The sequence below is a fragment of the Coregonus lavaretus genome (assembly GCF_964263955.1).
Source record: "Coregonus lavaretus genome assembly, chromosome: 6".
In the NCBI taxonomy this organism is placed as follows: domain Eukaryota; kingdom Metazoa; phylum Chordata; class Actinopteri; order Salmoniformes; family Salmonidae; genus Coregonus; species Coregonus lavaretus.
This window is the reverse complement of record NC_139993.1, coordinates 42,533,648-42,553,307: the sequence shown is the minus strand read 5'-3', so window position 1 is coordinate 42,553,307 and position 19,660 is coordinate 42,533,648. Positions and strand designations below refer to the sequence as shown.

At 46.6% G+C, this 19,660-nt stretch overlaps 1 protein-coding gene across 1 annotated transcript in view; it reads right to left on the bottom strand.

Annotated features, from left to right (window-relative positions):
* The window catches only part of mcf2l2 (MCF.2 cell line derived transforming sequence-like 2), a gene marked incomplete at its 5' end in the record, with an annotated part of 138,962 nt that overhangs the window by 115,260 nt on the left and 4,042 nt on the right, over positions 1-19,660 (bottom strand). The window contains one exon of the mRNA XM_084164037.1: positions 8,037-8,120. Coding sequence (XP_084020163.1) covers positions 8,037-8,120 — 84 coding nt within the window. The remainder of the gene's footprint in view (positions 1-8,036; positions 8,121-19,660) is intronic.

Sequence of the window (19,660 nt, the reverse complement as noted above, 5' to 3'; positions counted from 1 at the left end):
GTCTATCCCTGTTCTCTCCTCTATGCACAGGCCATACACGCTACTTTCGTGGCCCCTGCGCGCACAACCCACGTGGAGTTCCAGGTCTCCGGCAGCCTCTGGAACTGCCGTTCTGCGGCCAACAAGGCAGAGTTCATCTCAGCCTATGCTACCCTCCAGTCCCTCGACTTCTTGGCGCTGACGGAAACATGTATTACCACAGAAAACACTGCTACTCCTACTGCTCTTTCCTCGTCTGATCATGTGTTCTCGCATACCCAGAGAGCATCTGGTCAGCGCGGCGGTGGCACAGGAATCCTCATCTATCCCAAGTGGACATTCTCTCTTTTCCCCTTGACCCATCTGTCTATCTCCTCATTTGAATTCCATGCTGTCACAGTCACTAGCCCATTCAAGCTTAACATCCTTATCATTTATCGTCCTCCAGGTTCCCTTGGAGAGTTCATCAATGAGCTTGACGCCTTGATAAGTTCCTTTCCTGAGGATGGCTCACCCCTCACAGTTCTGGGTGACTTTAACCTCCCTACGTTTGCCTTTGACTCATTTCTCTCTGCCTCCTTCTTTCCACTCCTTTCCTCTTTTGACCTCACCCTCTCACCGTCCCCCCCTACTCACAAGGCAGGCAATACGCTTGACCTCATCTTTACTAGATGCTGTTCTTCTACAAAGACTAGTAGAACTCCCCTCCAAGTCTCCGACCACTACTTTGTATCCTTTTCTCTCTCGCTCTCCTCCAACACTACTCACTCTGCCCCTACTCAGATGGTAATGTGCCGTCGCAACCTTTGCTTTCTCTCTCCCGCTACTCTCTCATCTTCCATCCTATCATCTCTTCCCTCTGCTAAATCCTTCTCCCTCCGATCTCCTGATTCTGCCTCCTCAACCCTCCTCTCCTCCCTTTCTGCATCTTTTGACTCTCTATGTCCCCTATCCTCCCGGCCGGCTCGGTCCACGCCTCCTGCTCCGTGGCTTGACGACTCATTGCGAGCTCACAGAACAGGGCTCCGGGCAGCCGAGCGGAAATGGAGGAAAACTAGACACCCTGCGGAACTGTCATCTTTTCACACCCTCCTCTCTACTTTCTCTTCCTCTGTTTCTGCTGCTAAAGCCACTTTCTACCACTCTAAATGTCAAGCATCTGCCTCTAACCCTAGGAAGCCCTTTTGCCACCTTCTCCTCCCTGCTGAATCCTCCTGCTCCTCCCCCTCCCTCCTCCCTCTCTGTGGATGACTTCGTCAACCATTTTGAAAAGAAGGTTGACGACATCCGATCCTCATTTATTAAGTCAAATGACACCGCTGGTCCTGCTCACACTGCCCTACCCTATGCTTTGACTTCTTTCTCCCCTCTCTCTCCAGATGAAATCTTGCGACTTGTGACGGCCGGCCGCCCAACAACCTGCCCGCTTGACCCTATCCCCTCCTCTCTTCTCCAGACCATTTCCGGAGACCTTCTCCCTTACCTCACCTCGCTCATCAACTCATCCTTGACCGCTGGCCATGTCCCTTCCGTCTTCAAGAGAGCGAGAGTTGCACCCCTCCTCAACAAACCTACACTCGATCCCTCCGATGTCAACAACTACAGACCAGTATCCCTTCTTTATTTTCTCTCCAAAACTCTTGAGCGTGCCGTCTCTAGCCAACTCTCCTGCTATCTCTCTCAGAATGACCTTCTTGATCCAAACCAGTCAGGTTTCAAGACTGGTCATTCAACTGAGACTGCTCTTCTCTGTGTCACGGAGGCTCTCCGCACTGCTAAAGCTAACTCTCTCTCCTCTGCTCTTATCCTTCTAGACCTATCCGCTGCCTTTGATACTGTGAGCCATCAGATCCTCCTCTCCACCCTCTCCGAGTTGGGCGTCTCCGGCGCTGCTCACTCTTGGATTGCGTCCTACCTGACAGGTCGCTCCTACCAGGTGGCGTGGCGAAAATCTGTCTCCGCACCACGTGCTCTCACCACTGGTGTCCCCCAGGGCTCAGTTCTAGGCCCTCTCCTATTCTCTCTATACACCAAGTCACTTGGCTCTGTCATATCCTCACATGGTCTCTCCTATCATTGCTATGCAGACGACACAAAATACATTTTCTCCTTTCCCCCTTCTGATAAGGCTACACAAACGCCTCACACCGCGTGGCTGCTGCCTCTCTAACCTGGTGGTCCCTGCACGCACCACACACCTGGAGTTCAAGGTCTCAGGCAGCCTCTGGAACTGCCGTTCTGCTGCCAACAAGGCTGACTTCATCCCAGCCTATGCTACCCTCCAGTCCCTCGACTTCCTGGCGCTGACGGAAACATGGATTACCACTGAAAACACTGCTACTCCTACTGCTCTCTCCTCGTCTGACCATGTGTTCTCGCATACCCCGAGAGCATCTGGTCAGAGGGGTGGTGGCACAGGAATCCTCATCTCTCCCAAGTGGACATTCTCAATGTTTCCCCTAACCCATCTGTCTATCTCCTCATTTGAATTCCATGCTGTCACAGTCACTAGCCCATTTAAGCTTAATATCCTTGTCATCTATCGCCCTCCAGGTTCCCTTGGAGAGTTCATCAATGAGCTTGACGCCTTGATAAGTTCCTTTCCTGAGGATGGCTCACCCCTCACAGTTTTGGGGGATTTCAACCTCCCTACGTCTACATTTGACTAATTTCTCTCTGCCTCCTTCTTTCCACTCCTATCCTCTTTTGACCTCACCCTCTCACCGTCCCCCCCTACTCACAAGCCAGGCAATACGCTTGACCTCATCTTTACTAGATGCTGCTCTTCTACTAATCTCACTGCAACTCCCCTCCATGTCTCCGACCACTACTTTGTATCCTTTTCTCTCTCGCTCTCCTCCAACACTACTCACTCTGCCCCTACACAGATGATAATGCGCCGCCGCAACCTTCGCTCTCTCTCTCCCACTACTCTCTCCTCTTTCATCCTATCATCTCTTCCTTCTGCTCAATCCTTCTCCCTCCAATCTCCTGAATCTGCCTCCTCAACCCTCCTCTCCTCCCTTTCTGCATCCTTTGACTCTCTGTGTCCCCTATCCTCCCGGCCGGCTCGGTCCTCCCCTCCAGCTCCGTGGCTTGATGACTCATTGCGAGCTCACAGAACAGAGCTCCGGGCAGCTGAGCGGAAATGGAAGAAAACTAGACTCCCTGCGGACCTGGCATCTTTTCACTCCCTCCTCTCTACATTTTCTTCATCTGTTTCTGCTGCTAAGGCCACTTTCTACCACTCTAAATTCCAAGCATCTGCCTCTAACCCTAGGAAGCTCTTTGCCACATTCTCCTCCCTGCTGAATCCTCCTCCCCCCCCCCCTCCCCCCCCCCCTCCTCCCTCTCTGTGGATGACTTCGTCAACCACTTTGAAAAGAAGGTTGACGACATCCGATCCTCGTTTGTTAAGTCTAATGACACTGCTGGTCCTGCTCACACTGCCCCCCTACCCTATGCTTTGACTTCTTTCTCCCCTCTCTCTCCAGATAAAATCTTGCGACTTGTGACTGCAGGCCGCCCAACAACCTGCCCGCTTGACCCCATCCCCTCCTCTCTTCTCCAGACCATCTCCGGTGACCTTCTCCCCTACCTCACCTCGCTGATCAACTCATCCTTGACCGCTGGCTATGTCCCTTCCGTCTTCAAGAGAGCGAGAGTTGCACCCCTTCTCAAAAAACCAACACTCGATCCCTCTGATGTCAACAACTACAGACCAGTATCCCTTCTTTCTTTTCTTTCCAAAACTATTGAGCGTGCCGTCTTTAGCCAACTCTCTTGCTATCTCTCTCAGAATGACCTTCTTGATCCAAACCAGTCAGGTTTCAGGACTGGTCAGTCAACTGAGACTGCTCTTCTCTGTGTCACGGAGGCTCTCCGCACTGCTAAAGCTAACTCTCTCTCCTCTGCTCTTGTCCTTCTAGACCTGTCTGCTGCCTTTGATACTGTGAACCATCAGATCCTCCTCTCCACCCTCTCCGAGCTGGGCATCTCCGGCGCGGCTCACTCTTGGATTGCGTCCTACCTGACCGGTCGCTCCTACCAAGTGGCGTGGCAAGAAGCTGTCTCCGCACCACGTGCTCTCACCACTGGTGTCCCCCAGGGCTCAGTTCTAGGCCCTCTCCTATTCTCGCTATACACCAAGTCACTTGGCTCTGTCATATCCTCACATGGTCTCTCCTATCATTGCTACGCAGACAACACACAATTCATTTTCTCCTTTCCCCCTTCTGATAACCAGGTGGTGAATCGCATCTCTGCATGTCTGGCAGACATATCAGTGTGGATGTCGGATCACCACCTCAAGCTGAACCTCGGCAAGACGGAGCTGCTCTTCCTCCCGGGGAAGGACTGCCCGCTCCATGATCTCGCCATCACGGTTGACAACTCCATTGTGTCCTCCTCCCAGAGTGCAAAGAACCTTTGGCGTGACCCTGGACAACACCCTGTCGTTCTCCGCTAACATCAAAACGGTGACCCGATCCTGCAGGTTCATGCTCTACAACATTTGCAGAGTACGAGCCTACCTTACACAAAAAGCGGCACAGGTCCTAATCCAGGCACTTGTCATCTCCCGTCTGGATTACTGCAACTCGCTGTTGGCTGGGCTCCCTGCCTGTGCCATTAAACCCCTACAACTTATCCAGAACGCTGCAGCCCGTCTGGTGTTCAACCTTCCCAAGTTCTCTCATGTCACCCCGCTCCTCCGCACACACCACTGGCTTCCAGTTGAGGCTCGCATCTACTACAATACCATGGTGCTTGCCTACGGAGCTGTGAGGAGAACGGCACCTCCTTACCTTCAGGCTCTGATCAGACCCTACACCCAAACGAGGGCACTACATTCAATGCAAATAGTCTGGGTAGCCATGATTAGCTGTTCAGGAGTCTTATGGCTTGGGGGTAGAAGCTGCTAAGAAGCCTTTTGGACCTAGACTTGGCGCTCCGGTACTGCTTGCTGTGCGGTAGCAGAGAGAACAGTCTATGACTAGGGTGGCTGGAGTCTTTGCCAATTTTTAGGGCCTTCCTCTGACACCGCCTGGTATAGAGGTCCTGGATGGCAGGAAGCTTGGCCCCAGTAATGTACTGGGCCGTACGCTCTACCCTCTGTAGTGCCTTGCGGTCGGAGGCCGAGCAGTTGCCATACCAGGCAGTGATGCAACCAGTCAGGATGCTCTCGATGGTGCAGCTGTAGAACGTTTTGAGGATCTGAGGACCCATGCCAAATATTTTCAGTCTCCCGAGGGGGAATAGGCTTTGTCGTGCCCTCTTCACGACTGTCTTGGTGTGTTTGGACCATGATAGTTTGTTGGTGATGTGGACACCAAGGAACTTGAAGCTCTCAACCTGTTCCACTACAGCACCGTCGATGAGAATGGGGGCGTGCTCAGTCCTCTTTTTTTTCCTGTAGTCCACAATCATCTCCTTTGTCTTGATCACGTTGAGGGAGAGGTTGTTATCCTGGCACCACCCGGCCAGGTCTCTGACCTCCTCCCTCTAGGCTGTCTCATCGTTGTCGGTGATCAGGCCTACCACTGTTGTGTCGTCGGCAAACTTAATGATGGTGTTGGAGTCGTGCCTGGCCATGCAGTCATGGGTGAACAGGGAGTACAGGAGGGGACTGAGCACGCATCCCTGAGGAGCCCCCGTGTTGAGGATCAGCATGGCAGATGTGTTGTTACCTACCCTTACCACTTGGGGGCGGCCCGTCAGGAAGTCCAGGATCCAGTTGCAGAGGGAGGTGTTTAGTCCCAGGGTCCTTAGCTTAGTGATGAGCTTTGAGGGCACTATGGTGTTGAACGCTGAGCTGTAGTCAATGAATAGCATTCTCACGTAGGTATTCCTCTTGTTCAGGTGGGAAAGGGCAGTGTGGAGTGCAATAGAGATTGCATAATCTATGGATATGTTGGGGTGGTATGCAAATTGGAGTGGGTCTAGGGTTTCTGGGATAATGGTGTTGATGTGAGCCATGACCAGCCTTTCAAAGCACTTCATGGCTACAGACGTGAGTGCTACGGGTCGGTAGTCATTTAGGCAGGTTACCTTAGTGTTCTTGGGCACAGGGACTATGGTGGTCTGCTTGAAACATGTTGGTATTACAGACTCAGTCAGGGACATGTTGAAAATGTCAGTGAAGACACTTGCCAGTAGGTCAGGGCATGATCGGAGTACAAATCAAATCAAATCAAATCAAATCAAATGTTATTGGTCACATGCGCCGAATACAACAGGTGCAGACATTACAGTGAAATGCTTACTTACAGCCCTTAACCAACAGTGCATTTATTTTAAACAAAAAAAGTAAGAATAAAACAACAACAAAAAAAGTGTTGAGAAAAAAACAGCAGAAGTAAAATAAAGTGACAGTAGGGAGGCTATATATACAGTAAAATAAAGTGACAGTAGGGAGGCTATATATACAGGGGGGTACCGTTGCAGAGTCAATGTGCGGGGGCACCGGCTAGTTGAGGTAGTTGAGGTAATATGTACATGTGGGTAGAGTTAAAGTGACTATGCATAAATACTTACTTAACAGAGTAGCAGCAGCGTAAAAAGGATGGGGTGGGGGGGCAGTGCAAATAGTCCGGGTAGCCATGATTAGCATGATTAGCTGTCCTGGTAATCCGTCTAGCCCTGCGGCCTTGTGAATGTTGACCTGCTTAAAAGTCTTACTCACATCGGCTACGGAGAGTGTGATCACATAGTCATCCGGAACAGCTGATGCTCTCATGCATGCTTCAGTGTTGCTTGCCTCGAAGCGAGCATAGAAGTGATTTAGCTCATCTGGTAGGCTTGTGTCACTGGGCTGCTCTTAACTGTGCTTCCCTTTGTAGTCTATAATAGTTTTCAAGCCCTGCCACATCTGACGAGCGTGGGAGCCGGTGTAGTATGATTTAATCTTAATCCTGTGTCGAGTCTTTGCCTGTTTGATGGTTCGTCGGAGGGCATAGTGGGATTTCTTATAAGCGTCCGGGTTAGAGTCCCGCTCCTTGAAAGCGGCAGCTCTACCCTTTAGCTCAGTGCGGATGTTGCCTGTAATCCATGGCTTCTGGTTGGGGTATGTACGTACGGTCACTGTGGGGATGTGGTGTACTCAATGCTATTGGAAGAATCCCGGAACATATTCCAGTCTGTGCTAGCAAAACAGTCCTGTAGCTTAGCATCTGCATCATCTGACCACTTCCTTATTAACCGAGTCACTGGTGCTTCCTGCTTTAGTTTTTGCTTATAAGCAGGAATCAGGATGATAGAGTTATGGTCAGATTTGCCAAAATGAGGGCGAGGGAGAGCTTTGTACGCGTCTCTGTGTGTGGAGTAAAGGTGGTCTAGAGTTTTTTTTCCTCTGGTTGCACATTTAACATGCTGGTAGAAATTGGGTAGAACGGATTTAAGTTTCCCTGCATTAAAGTCCCCGGCCACTAGGAGCGCTGCCTCTGGATGAGCGTTTTCCTGTTTACTTAAGGCCTTATACAGCTCATTGAGTGCAATCTTAGTGCCAGCATCGGTTTGTGGTGGTAAATAGACAGTTACAAAAAATATAGATGAAAACTCTCTTGGTAAATAGTGTGATCTACAGCTTCTCATAAGATACTCTACCTCAGGCGAGCAAAACCTCGAGACTTCCTGGCAGGAAATGGTTCATGGTGTAATGTGATAATGCTGTTATTGTCCTGGAGCAGACCATGGAGCAGACCAGACCTCTCTACAGTCTGAGACAGGAAGTGATTAAGAGGCAATCCTATCGATCAGTAGTCTTAAAAGGTTCAAGTCTGATCACAACTCAATCATGTCTTAACGTCAACAATGGAAATTGCCTTTTAACTCATAACGTGACATGATCAAAATGAATCAACAAACATTACATTGTGCTATTCTGTATAACTGTAAAGTAGATATGATCACATCTGACTAAAACTTCTCTCCAAGTGGGCATTATTATTTTGTCATTCCTATCTTTGCCCCTTCACAAAGGGAGAGGAACTAGAATATCTGCCCGTCTGTGTGTGAGGGAAGTAGGGTTGAGGAGAGGAGAACGAGGCCTAGCTACGTACCTGAGAGCAGGGCAAACTGCCGATGCAGCTGCTCTATGATGTCGACGGCCAGCAGGGGCCTGATCTCCTGCTGCATGATCTCATCTGGGGAGGGAGAGGAAAACAACAGAGACAACACCTCCAGTCAGCAATGACAATATCATAGGAATGTATATGAAAGAGAGCAGCATTAAACCATACACTGGCCCAGTCATCATCGGTGGACAATCCATCTATATGTCTGACAGGTCAGTATGATCTGTTGAAAATGAGGCCAAGGCCAAGGCACAGCTCTGGACATTTCCACAGTGTCTGTTCTCTCTCTAACAGTGGTCTCCATGTCTACCACTGCCCCTCGCAGTCAATACTTTTAGCTGTGAATGCAGACCTTTGTGTGCCTTTGTTCAATTTCCATTACAAGCTACTGTAGCTTCTGTATCCCCCCTTTCAGACATATCTTTCTTTCATTGTGTTGTTCTTGGAAGACTCAGTAGCCATTCTGGCTGCTTGGAGGGGAGGGGGAGGGTTGATGAAGCTTCATCACTCTCTGCCTTAAAGGTTTGGGATCACCCTGAAGCACACTGCAGCTAGCTTTCCACTGTGAACAAAACACCATCTGTCTGGCCATGGTATAAAGGAGTGCTTTACAACAGACTACACTTTATCAAAGACTGAGCGAGCCTTGAGTGGGTCTTGCAGCCAGGGCTATAGATAGTATAGAGAGCCTCACAGAAGCATGTTTCTACAGTATGGTAGTTGTAAGCTGTAGTGTTGTCATGGTACCAGCAACTTCAAGTCTCCACAGGGATTTGGTCCATTGTTTGGTATCAAGGCCAAATGACATTGACAGTATTATTCTTAGCGTGTTCCCTCATTTACACATATTTCCACGGCTCCTTTTACGACAATATATTCAAACGTGTGCATCACAGTACACACACACAAACCTGCACGCATGCGTGCGCACACACACACACGCGCACACACACACACATATATCCTCCCTTAGCAGAGTGGTGGCAAGAGGAAGGAGGATCTGCGTCTGGGAGCATGTTAACGCGCTACCTGCAGATCTTATCATCCTGCTGCAGGAATCCCAGCCCCAGACATCACAAAACCAGGTCTCATAATGGCCTCTGCAGGCTTCAGAGAAAGGTCACAGTGTTCACGTCCAGAGGAACAGCATACAGAGCACAAAGACACAACCCACCCTCCTGCCTCCATCCTGCCTGCTACAGGCTCTGGAAGGAATTAGCTCTCCAAGAACAGATACATCAAAAATATTACATTATACTGAATTGAATATAAAAAAAACAGCAAGATCACGAAACAAGATCACAATGGTCAGTCCTGTTCTTTAGCGTCGCAGAGCAAACAATGGAAAAACGCATGATCAAATTCTATTGACTAAATACCAAAAAGAAGTAATAACAAACAGCACAATAACACATTGATTCTAGTTCTTGGAATGCTATTGGTCGTATGCTATTGTGATCTGACCAGAAGAAAGTCCAGGCCTTCCAGGTTTCCTATATCACGTGGTGAGGGAAAACTCCTGGGCCTAGTCAGTCATATGTTTAGTCTGGTGGGTGTGTTGATTATGTGGCAGGTTGTGCCAGCAACGTGTAGAGACACCATGGATTAATGCCATGGCAACACAGAGGGGCACCATCCTCTGCTCTCCACACACCTCATCACACCTCATCCCAGTGTTCACCTTGTGCTAGGCAGCCTTCAGCCTTCTCCTGCTCCAATTCATCAGGTTTAATGAGCAGAAACATACACATTCACTCTCAGCCACAGTAACACATCTACTGGAAATGAGGACTTCAAGTATTTCTTCCTAAACTAACCTGTGTGGTATACTGTATGCGTTAATAGAACACATTAAAGATTGTCAATCGCACAAGGGTCAAAGTGCAATGCAATATTGTAAGATATGGACCTATTTGACTGACAACAATAGTCCTATAACTACCCTAAACTTTTAGGATTCCCATTGTAGAGTTGTACTGTATGCTTGCTGCAGATCAGGGCACCAGTTTCTCTCTCTGGAAAGTACATCATTTCTTCAAATACATGTTTTACATTAGCTCACCTCAATAACCTAAATGGAGTCCAACCAACCAGGTGCTTTACCTTTTAATCATTAGCTATGGTGAGTAATAAGGTAATGGCGAAGGTCAGAGAATTCTCTAAATCAAGTAGCCTACTTCACTTGACCATACTTTCCCTCTAAATCGATTTATACAAAGGCTAAAAAATGCATCATTGCTTAGCCTACTAATAAACAACAAGGCTATTAAATAATGAGTAGAGGATAGGATGCCTAACACAAAGCAATTACAACACATGTTATTGATTTGTAGCTTACATAAGGTTTATAACGCAACAATCTCATTTTCACACGGCCGGCCACCATCAGAAACTCACAAAAGCCTGAAGCACACTTGCATCTCCCCCACAGAAAACTGCAGAACAATTGAGGCATTAGCTACGGACAGACAGGCAAGAGTCCCTTGAGCTCCTCAGAAGACACTTGAGAATATATCAACGTCTTGGTATTCTGTTGTAATGGAAATAAAGTCTAGGACCCAGGCCAGCAACATGAGTGACAACAAATGTGTGTCTCTGTTTGGCATGTAAACACCCTATAGCTCCCGACAGAGAGAGAAGGGGGAGGCGGAAAAAAGGAGGCCGTTACTTGCATTAGGTAGAGGTGATCTCCTTCCTCTCCCTCCTCTCGCCAACCCAACCGCCCTTTTTGGTTTCTTATTCCCATTGATAACCAGTCATTGACCCATTTTCTTAATTGATTGGGTGGAGAGGCAGTCAAATATGAGTCATTGCGACATGTCAATTACAGTGGTATGGGTTATCCACTCGAGGCGTCCTTGTCAATAGATGAAAATCCATCTGTGGAGAAGGGGAGACCTTTAAGGTGAAACACATCTGATTGCCCAAGTGTTTAAGCTGTTTTTCTACTTCACCTATTCACAGGAACACACACACTAACATCTGTATAGAACGCAGTATATCTCTGATCTCTATACAATACATGGGGTAAAGAGATCAGTGGAACACAGACCGTGGGGGATAGAACAGCGAGCAAGGGGAGTGTAAATACCTTACCTATGACATGTCTGGTTCTCTTCATCATAGAGCCACGATAGTCGGGTGTGAAGAGAGAGAAAAGTCACACTAATCCAGGCGACAGGGGTAAATCACACCAGTAGAACTTTGTCAAGACTTGCTTTTCAACCATTTTCATCCCTTTCTTCTCTTCAGACTTCCTGAGTAACTACACAGACAGACACACACACATACACAAACACACACACTCCTACACTCCCCCCCCCCCCCCCACTTACACACACCCAAACACATACACACCCAGCTCATACAGAGCCTTGGCAGCAGAGGAGTTTTTTCTAAGGAAGCAGTGCGTCCGAGTCTTTTGTCACTTTTTCCAGCCCTAGCTACTTCTCGCAGCTCCACTCTAACCTCTCACAAGGCTCTCTCAGAACATAGCAGCGTCACAAGCAACCTATCAGGACAGGGAGGAGGGAGGGAGAGAAGAAACACACTGCTTACTGCCTCTTTAAATGGGGGGGGGGGGCAGCCCCAAACATTTAACTACATACTTCTGAAAGAATGAAGAGAGAGAGCGATAGAGCGAGATGATCCCTTCAGCATCATCCCTCTTCATTAAAGTCACGCGCTGACTGTGCTCCCCTCTCTGATCTGACTTTGTCTTTCTCTGTCCTGTCTCCTCTGTTCTTTCTGTGGTTGACTGAATGTGACACCCCCACCCCCCGTCCCTCCCTCCTCCCTCCCTCCTCCGAGTCCTCCCCCCTGTCAGAGCAGCTGCCTGGGAATACAGGGGTGTTTATGGTCCTAGAGGAAGCATGTCCCAAAACACCGGTGGCAGCTACTGAGGCATTGTATGTTAAATAAGCAGCTTTCCTTCCCATTGTACACTGGATTCCAAAATAGTGAGATTCACTGAAACATGTGGTGTCCAGTTTGCCATGTGAAATGTGTTGCAATGGTCTAAAAAAGGTCAAAGGACAACATGAAAAACATTGTAAATCCAATTAAACGTTTTATGTACCTTAATTTAGTATACAATTTGAGAACACATTATATCATTTACAAAACATATTTCCATGCAGTCTGAATCTATGTCAAGGTTTATACTTAAAACCCTACCATTGATTGTGTAAACAAGCTTTCTCCCCCCACCCAACGAGAGCAGCTAATCGTAACTAAGAGAGCTTGTTAGGAGAAGAGGCCCCCTGAATGAGAGGGGGTAAGAGAAAGCACCAGTAGATCTGTTATAATGGGATAATTAGCTGTGTGCTTAATCACTTGGCGGGTCAACAGCAGTCTACAGCAGGGAGATCAGCTGTGTCTGAACGGGTAGAGGGGCAGCTAGTTAGACTCCCTCTCTGCTGTGTCTGCCCTGTCGGCCTGCCTGCCTGAGCCACCATGGACCTCACACACAGACAATGAGCCTAGTGTTACAGGGTTACGTAACAAGAGACCATTATTGAGGACAGGATAAGGAGACAGACAATTGTTCGGAAGGAGAGTGCAAATCAATGTTGATGACAACATTTCCCACTGTTCTCTTCCAAACGGAAGACACAAGTCACAAATACACTCTAGATTTTTGTGTGAAAAACTTAGCCCACCATCTCCACCACATATAGCCTAAACGCCACACACTCATCACACTTTCTCTTGACAAAGTTGACAAATTGAGCCCTGGGGTGAGAAGTTCATCCCTTTAACAAAATCTGTCCTCCAGGAGAGGACAGTTAATAGAATGAACGGCAGGTAGCCTAGCAATTAAGAGCATTGGGCAAGTAACTGAAAGTACGCTGGTTCGAATGCCCAAGCCGACAAAGTGAAAAATCTGTCTGTGTCCTTGAGCAAGGCACTTAACCCTATCTGGATAAGAGCATCTGCTAAATCACAAAAATGTCAACGTTTAAATGAGTAGCCCTCCTAATGAGCATCTTAAAGCAGAGGACTATTTAACACAAAGCATCGGGGACCACAGCAGTTTTTTGAGCTCCTCTAACATTAACATGTGACTGTAAAGACGCCCAGCCAACCAGGCCTGAACATCCCATAACGTTCCTTATCCAGTCGGATCCCTGCTACACGACCTCCACCCACACAGAGACACACACACACACGTGTGCGCAAACACATACAGCTGTGTCCATATAGAGTAATACGTTTAATAAAATCCAAATTTAACACAGAAGCACAATCAAATTACACGCATAAAGTATTGTATAAAAATAGTCCAGCCTTGTGATTTTAATGTAATTTTATAGTGGTTGAAACAGCCTCTCCAGAACAAAAGTTCTGTCTTAACTAATGGGACATGAGAAGCTGTGACCAACACTCCATGCCGAGCGGAGCAGGAGCCCATAAAACAGAGTGAGGTCGTAGAACTAGGCCAAGCATCTCTCCACCATCACCCTCCATGGGCCCAGTGCTTGTGGGGGAGGAGAAGCCCTCACGCTCATTCTGACATACACACACACTGGTGTAAGCTAATAACACAGGGAGATTATGAGACCGCTAATATTTCTCTCTCTCTAAGAAGAACATAAAATAGAATGTCAAACATCCTCTTTGATACAATATGTGGCCAGTACTCTCTATCATTGAGTATTCAAACTACCTAACATTATGTAGTTGGTCGAATTGATTGTGTTTATATACAGAAATCCTCCCTGTCCTCCATTTGACTTGCCTTGCTCATTTTCTCACAAAGCAGTGCCACATGCATCAAATCAAATCAAATGTTATTTGTCACATGCGGCGAGTACAACGTGTCGATTTTCCCGTGAAATGCTTACTTACGGGCCCTTTCCCAACAATGCAGAGTTAAAAAGTACGAAAAATGTGCAAAAAATAAAACAAGGTATAGTAACACAATAAAATAACAATAACGAGACTATATACAAGGAGTACCAGTACCAAGTCATCTGTACATACAGTTTACAATACTATGACATTGCCAGGGTCATATATCTACAAACACTCCTGATGTAATCTCCTTCAATATTGTTGGAGAGGAAGTTTGGATATAGTAGTTATTTTGGTTTGGATTTCCACATACGTCCAAAAGAGCACGTTTCCCATTGACACTCAGGAAAAGGGCAGCTATGCAAGAAAACAATAAAAGGATGTGTCAGACAGGTCCATTTATCTCCCAATAACAAACCTCACCTAGTGGTGAATATCAAATGAAAGCGAAGCCAACACTGCCTCCAAAACCAACACTATTGAAGAGATGTCATAACATGGAAGGCTACTGTACAAATACACCTACCATAGGAAAACAAAACCATGTATGTTCCCAGGTATGTTCCTGACAGTATGTTCCTAGGAGGCAGGCATGGGGGCCAGACCAAACCAAACGTATGTTGTTATGAGGGTTTGATTACAAGGGGCAAGGTTTTGGCAGACCCATGGGAGTCTGGTTGTGTTTGAGCCCTTTGAAAGTTGAATGAGCCCCAGCTGTGTAATAATCTGGACTTCAGGTGGAGGGAATACCAACCAACCTAATGGGAAGATAGGGCTAAAAATAGGGAGTTTGACCATGAATTATTGCCAACATTCATGTGGAAACTTGTCCTAGGAACAGAACTAATGGACGTCATTATGGTGCTAAGAGCTGAAAGGATATCTAAGGAAGAGATGTCAAGGTCATGTGACGGTCATTATGGTTTCAGTCTTACATTCAGGACATTAAGATGGATTCCCCATTCTCTTATTAACAATCAAATACTTCTTGGAATTTCGCCTGGGCAGATGCGGAAACTGCTGTCTGGCAATAAAAAAAAAAAACTTGGTTCAGACTAAATGTCATTTTCTCAGAAACACCTTTGCATGCAGACAGTCCAGGAAGAGCAAAAATGGAAACATGTCCTCACTTGAATGTACCCAAACAATTTAATTGCATTTCAATCTTTAGATCCACATATTTTCAAGGCTTGGCAGCTAACTGTACACCATATAAAGAAGTGATTATTCCATTCCATTCTCAGCATGTCTACACATTATGTGTCAGAGTGAGTAGGTTGAGCATGCATGCACACACAGACACACACACTATAAAAAGACTGGCATTGAGGGTTTGTGGGACCTTGTAAAGTTTTTCATAAACTGCTATCAACAGCTTCTGGGTAGGTTATTTGTGACATCATTCAACTTTGGGGCATTGTGGCATACTGCCAGTTAGTCTTTTTTCACACATTTAAAACAGTCAGACAGGACAGCTTTATCCAACCATAGACACACGCTGATTCAGATTTTTCAATAAAAACCTGGAGCAATTTTTTCTGCTGTCATTGCCACTTCTCCACAGAGGGAAACAATCAAAATGGTGCATGCTTGCATGCATGTTATAAGACACATTCTACTCAGCATTCTTTCAAAAGTGGTTGTGATGTGGAGCTTTTCTATTCTGGACAATGAAAGCCATTTGACATGCAGATAGGAACGCAATCTGGCATACAGTATCTGAGAAGGTGTTCAACTGCCATGCCTATTCAGAAATTAATCAGTCTAATATTAGAAGGAAATGCACACCACAGACAGCAGCCGCAGACTAATGAAATGTCACCAAAGCATTAACATATAGCAGTGCCTTAGCAGCATCACATCAATCAACTACCTGACAGATCCCCACTTGTCTTTTCCTAATAGCACTGACTTCGCTGATAACTACTTTATTGAAGTAAAATGTTCTTACTTCAACTGTGTTATATGGTTGTCTCATCTAGCTATCTTAAGATGAATGCAATGCACTAACGATAAGAGTGTCTACTAAATGACTAAAATAAAATAAAACGTAAAATGGCAGGTGGATGGAGCGAGGGAAAGGAGCTGAGGAGGAGGGTGAGTGGGAAGAGAGGGGGGACATACTTCTCTCCGTGGCCGACTCAGTCTCCTGACACAGCCCCAGGAAGTGATGGTAGGACTCCATCTCCCCGGCAGAGATGCGCACCATGGAGGAGGCGTCGCGTGTGTGCCGCCCGCACGACGGACACCGCGAAGGGATGGTCTGGTACCGTGGAGAGCTGTCCATCATCCCACCACAGCAAAGCGACAAAATATCTGCACTAGTCATCTCTAAGAGAGCGTCTGAGTGTGTGTGTATTTGTGTGCAAGAGGTGGCTTTCCTGCACAGCAGCCTGTGTAGTTCCTTCCTACTCAGTGCCTAGTATAGCCAAGGTCAGTCCAGCCTCCAGCCCAGGGAGACAGTAGGGAGACAGGGACAGACAGAGCTCTGAGTGGTTACCAGAGCATCACTCTCCTCCCAGGCTCAGAGCTCCTGAATCCCCCCCGGTCTACTATTCAAGTCCCCTGGACACTCTACTCTTACAGTGCCTTGCAACTGATAGCTCGATCTCTCAGAGCAGTACAACTAACACACACACATACTGCACACAGTACACACACACCAGGTCCCCTGCCAGTCTCTACCACTGCAATTATTTATCTTTAGTCCGGGGAGGCAGTGAGCTGCTGCCTCTGACCTCTGCCTATGTCTCTTCCCTCTGCTTCCCTCTCTCTGTCAGGCACATGCAACAGAGAATAATCACAAACCCTTCTTAGCTAACCTCTATCTAAGCTCAGGTGACTTCACACTGAGGTGAGAATCTAACAGTGAAATGTGCCATGTATTTCACTGTGAAGCACAACATGTAAACATAGAAGCAATGGAAACTGAAAAAGAACTCTATAATACATTCCAATGTGAATTTATAAGGCATTTTGAACTCCCCAGCTCTATTTGTGACAAGGTTCCCACAAGGTGTTTACAGGGTAATCACCGTCCTCTCTGTTAGGTCACATTGCTGAACGTCTTAAGCCTGTAAGCACACAGAGCTCCTTACTCAAGACGTCACAAGGAAACACCACTCCACACAATCACCAGCCCCTACCTACTGCTATCTACTGAGCAGGCTTCTCCAGTAGCACAACTAGCATACATCACATCTGTTTCACACCACTCATAGGCAAAATAACCATAGCCAGACCTGTATGAGTGTCAAACACACAGAAAATGTCCATGAAGGTTTAAAGTAGATAATCCAGTCACTTACACATAACTGAGCCCATGGTGAGGTCTTCCTGTCTGGACCAGACCGACAGTCCTGCCCTGAGGGCTCCAGCTGTGGTAAGGAGAGCTGCGCAGAACAGCGCGGAGCAGATTCCTTACTTTGTGTGTTTCTGTGAGTGTGTGGGTGCATGTGTTCTGTCAGGGCTCTCGCCAGCGTTCTGAGTTGAAGTCTTGTGACCAGTGGAGCTCAGGAGACTGGCATGGTTTACACCAATATCCTCAACAATGTCCTGAGGCACTGGGGGCTTCCCTTTCCTCCCCCACCCAGCTGGACATTCAGCCGTTGTGCTGTGGAGTGCTGTGTGGCCACCGTGCGTCAGGAACCCACCACCGCTTTTCCTCCTTCTGGCTGTAGCTCATTCACTGGCCTGTCCTTGTCTCAGAAGCACTTTCTCACCCCTCCCTCCCAAGACACTCTCAGTGGACAAGGGTATGTAACACATGAGAATAAACACACAAGAATATGATCAGTTATACTCAGTCATACTGTATCTAAGTTACACCCATGGGCATGGCAGTTATTTGTTTGTTTATTTGTTTATTCAGATCCCCATTAGCTTTTGCAGAAGCAGCAGCTCCTCTTCCTGGGGTCCACAAAAAAACACAAAACAGCAACACAACACTGATACACAAGGACAGTTACATAAATGTAAAATACAATGATATACAAACAATACAACAAAAAAATGGTGTGTGTTGGAGTGTGTCTGTGTGTGCATGTGTTTGTGTGTCCCCTCACAGTTAATGGGCTAAGTTTGTAGAACTGCTATTTGCAACAAAAAAAAGGGAGAAATCCTACTATTCCAATATAACTTTTTTTCACCACACATTATACTGTAAAACTGAAGAGGCAATCCAAAGGAGTTAACAACCATTACATAAAATGTGTCCATTTAGTTTCCAAGTGAAGACCGATATGTGTGATACTGTAGCCTTGATGTTTGTCACAGGAAATGGTAATCAGTGGGCTTCCTGTCTTTAAAGAGATATAACACACAGGTCTGTATCTTAACACTTATATTTTTCCACTGGCTGATAAACATTGATCACTCTCGCTAGCTAATATTATTACACTAGTCTATTCAGGGAGCAGTTTAATGACATGATAGGCCTTTTTTGGCATTAGTGTTTACCTCTGCATGCACCTACAATACACAATAACAACAATAGACCACAACTCAGTCCACAAAGACATCTTGTTCTGTCACAGCTCAAACATACTGTACAGCGCACATATCACATCACGTGATACACCACTTTTTGCATAAAGAAGTGCAATGTCCATCCTTTCTTTTTAGATGGCTTTGAGATAAGTCTCCACAGCCTATGTTCAGATAGTTGGTCTCTCAAGCTGAGAGAATGAGTGGGTCCAGACTCCTATTCTCAAGTGGTGTCCAGGTAGAGTGATTACTTAATGTGAGTAGAACTATCCTAAGTTCAGTTCAACAGTATGATCTTGAATAACTGTATTGGCAGTATCTATTTTAAACCACCATGCTAATGAAACAGCATAAAAGACTACAAAACCAGCAACTCCTGCAAGGAGCATATTATAACAACATTTGCGCTGTTTGTTTTTCTACTTAAGGTCAGGGGCAGCGAGTCAATTCCATCATATGACATCACCGTGTGGCTCTGTCAGCAGAAGGAGGGATGAGCTTTACCATTGGGACATGTGCTCTAAAAACAGGAAAACAGGAACAAGATGCTGGCGTATAAGAAATCTGGATCTGGAGATCACACTTCCCGTTACCACGTCCTCTCCAGCCATCCCTGAACCATCACCTATTCAGTTCTGAAGCCTGCCCAGCCGGCCAGCCCTTACCATCACCCATGGTTGTCATCAACGAATCACAGGGCTATAAGCCTGCACTGCATGGGACCAATGTTTGCAGTAAGGCCACATTATACTAGTGTCACTGGCATCTGGCAGTCACTCCTCCCTCCAGAAAAAACACACACACTGCACACACACGCACACACACACAGGGATGGTGAGGATTAGTACTGTATACGTGAGCTCTGACCAGCACCGTGCTGGTAGTAAAGAGATCCAGGGTCACACACTGTGTCAGATACCCATGCACAGGGTCTTTTATCTCTTTATGCTATTGTAATGGGGCTCGCACATATATATCATCATGTCAACACAAAGTCACCCTGTTTTTAAAAGATAGATATTGGAATATTCATCTGGTCCTCTTCACAAGTAGTACATAACTAAATTACAACCGAGTCCATCAAGTCCAAATAGCATACATTTCACTTCAATTTGTTGATTTATCTGACACGAACAACCCTACTCAATTTGAAAAAAAAAACATTATGTTAACATATGTGAAAACATCATGAAAAAAGTTAGTTTCAGCACCATTTAATTATAAATGAGCAGTATGTTGTCCCAGGTTCAGAGCTGTTGTAAACATCTGGTCTATTATATTATGTATTAATTATTAGTGCTGTGAACACCAGTTACCCGGGCAGGAGC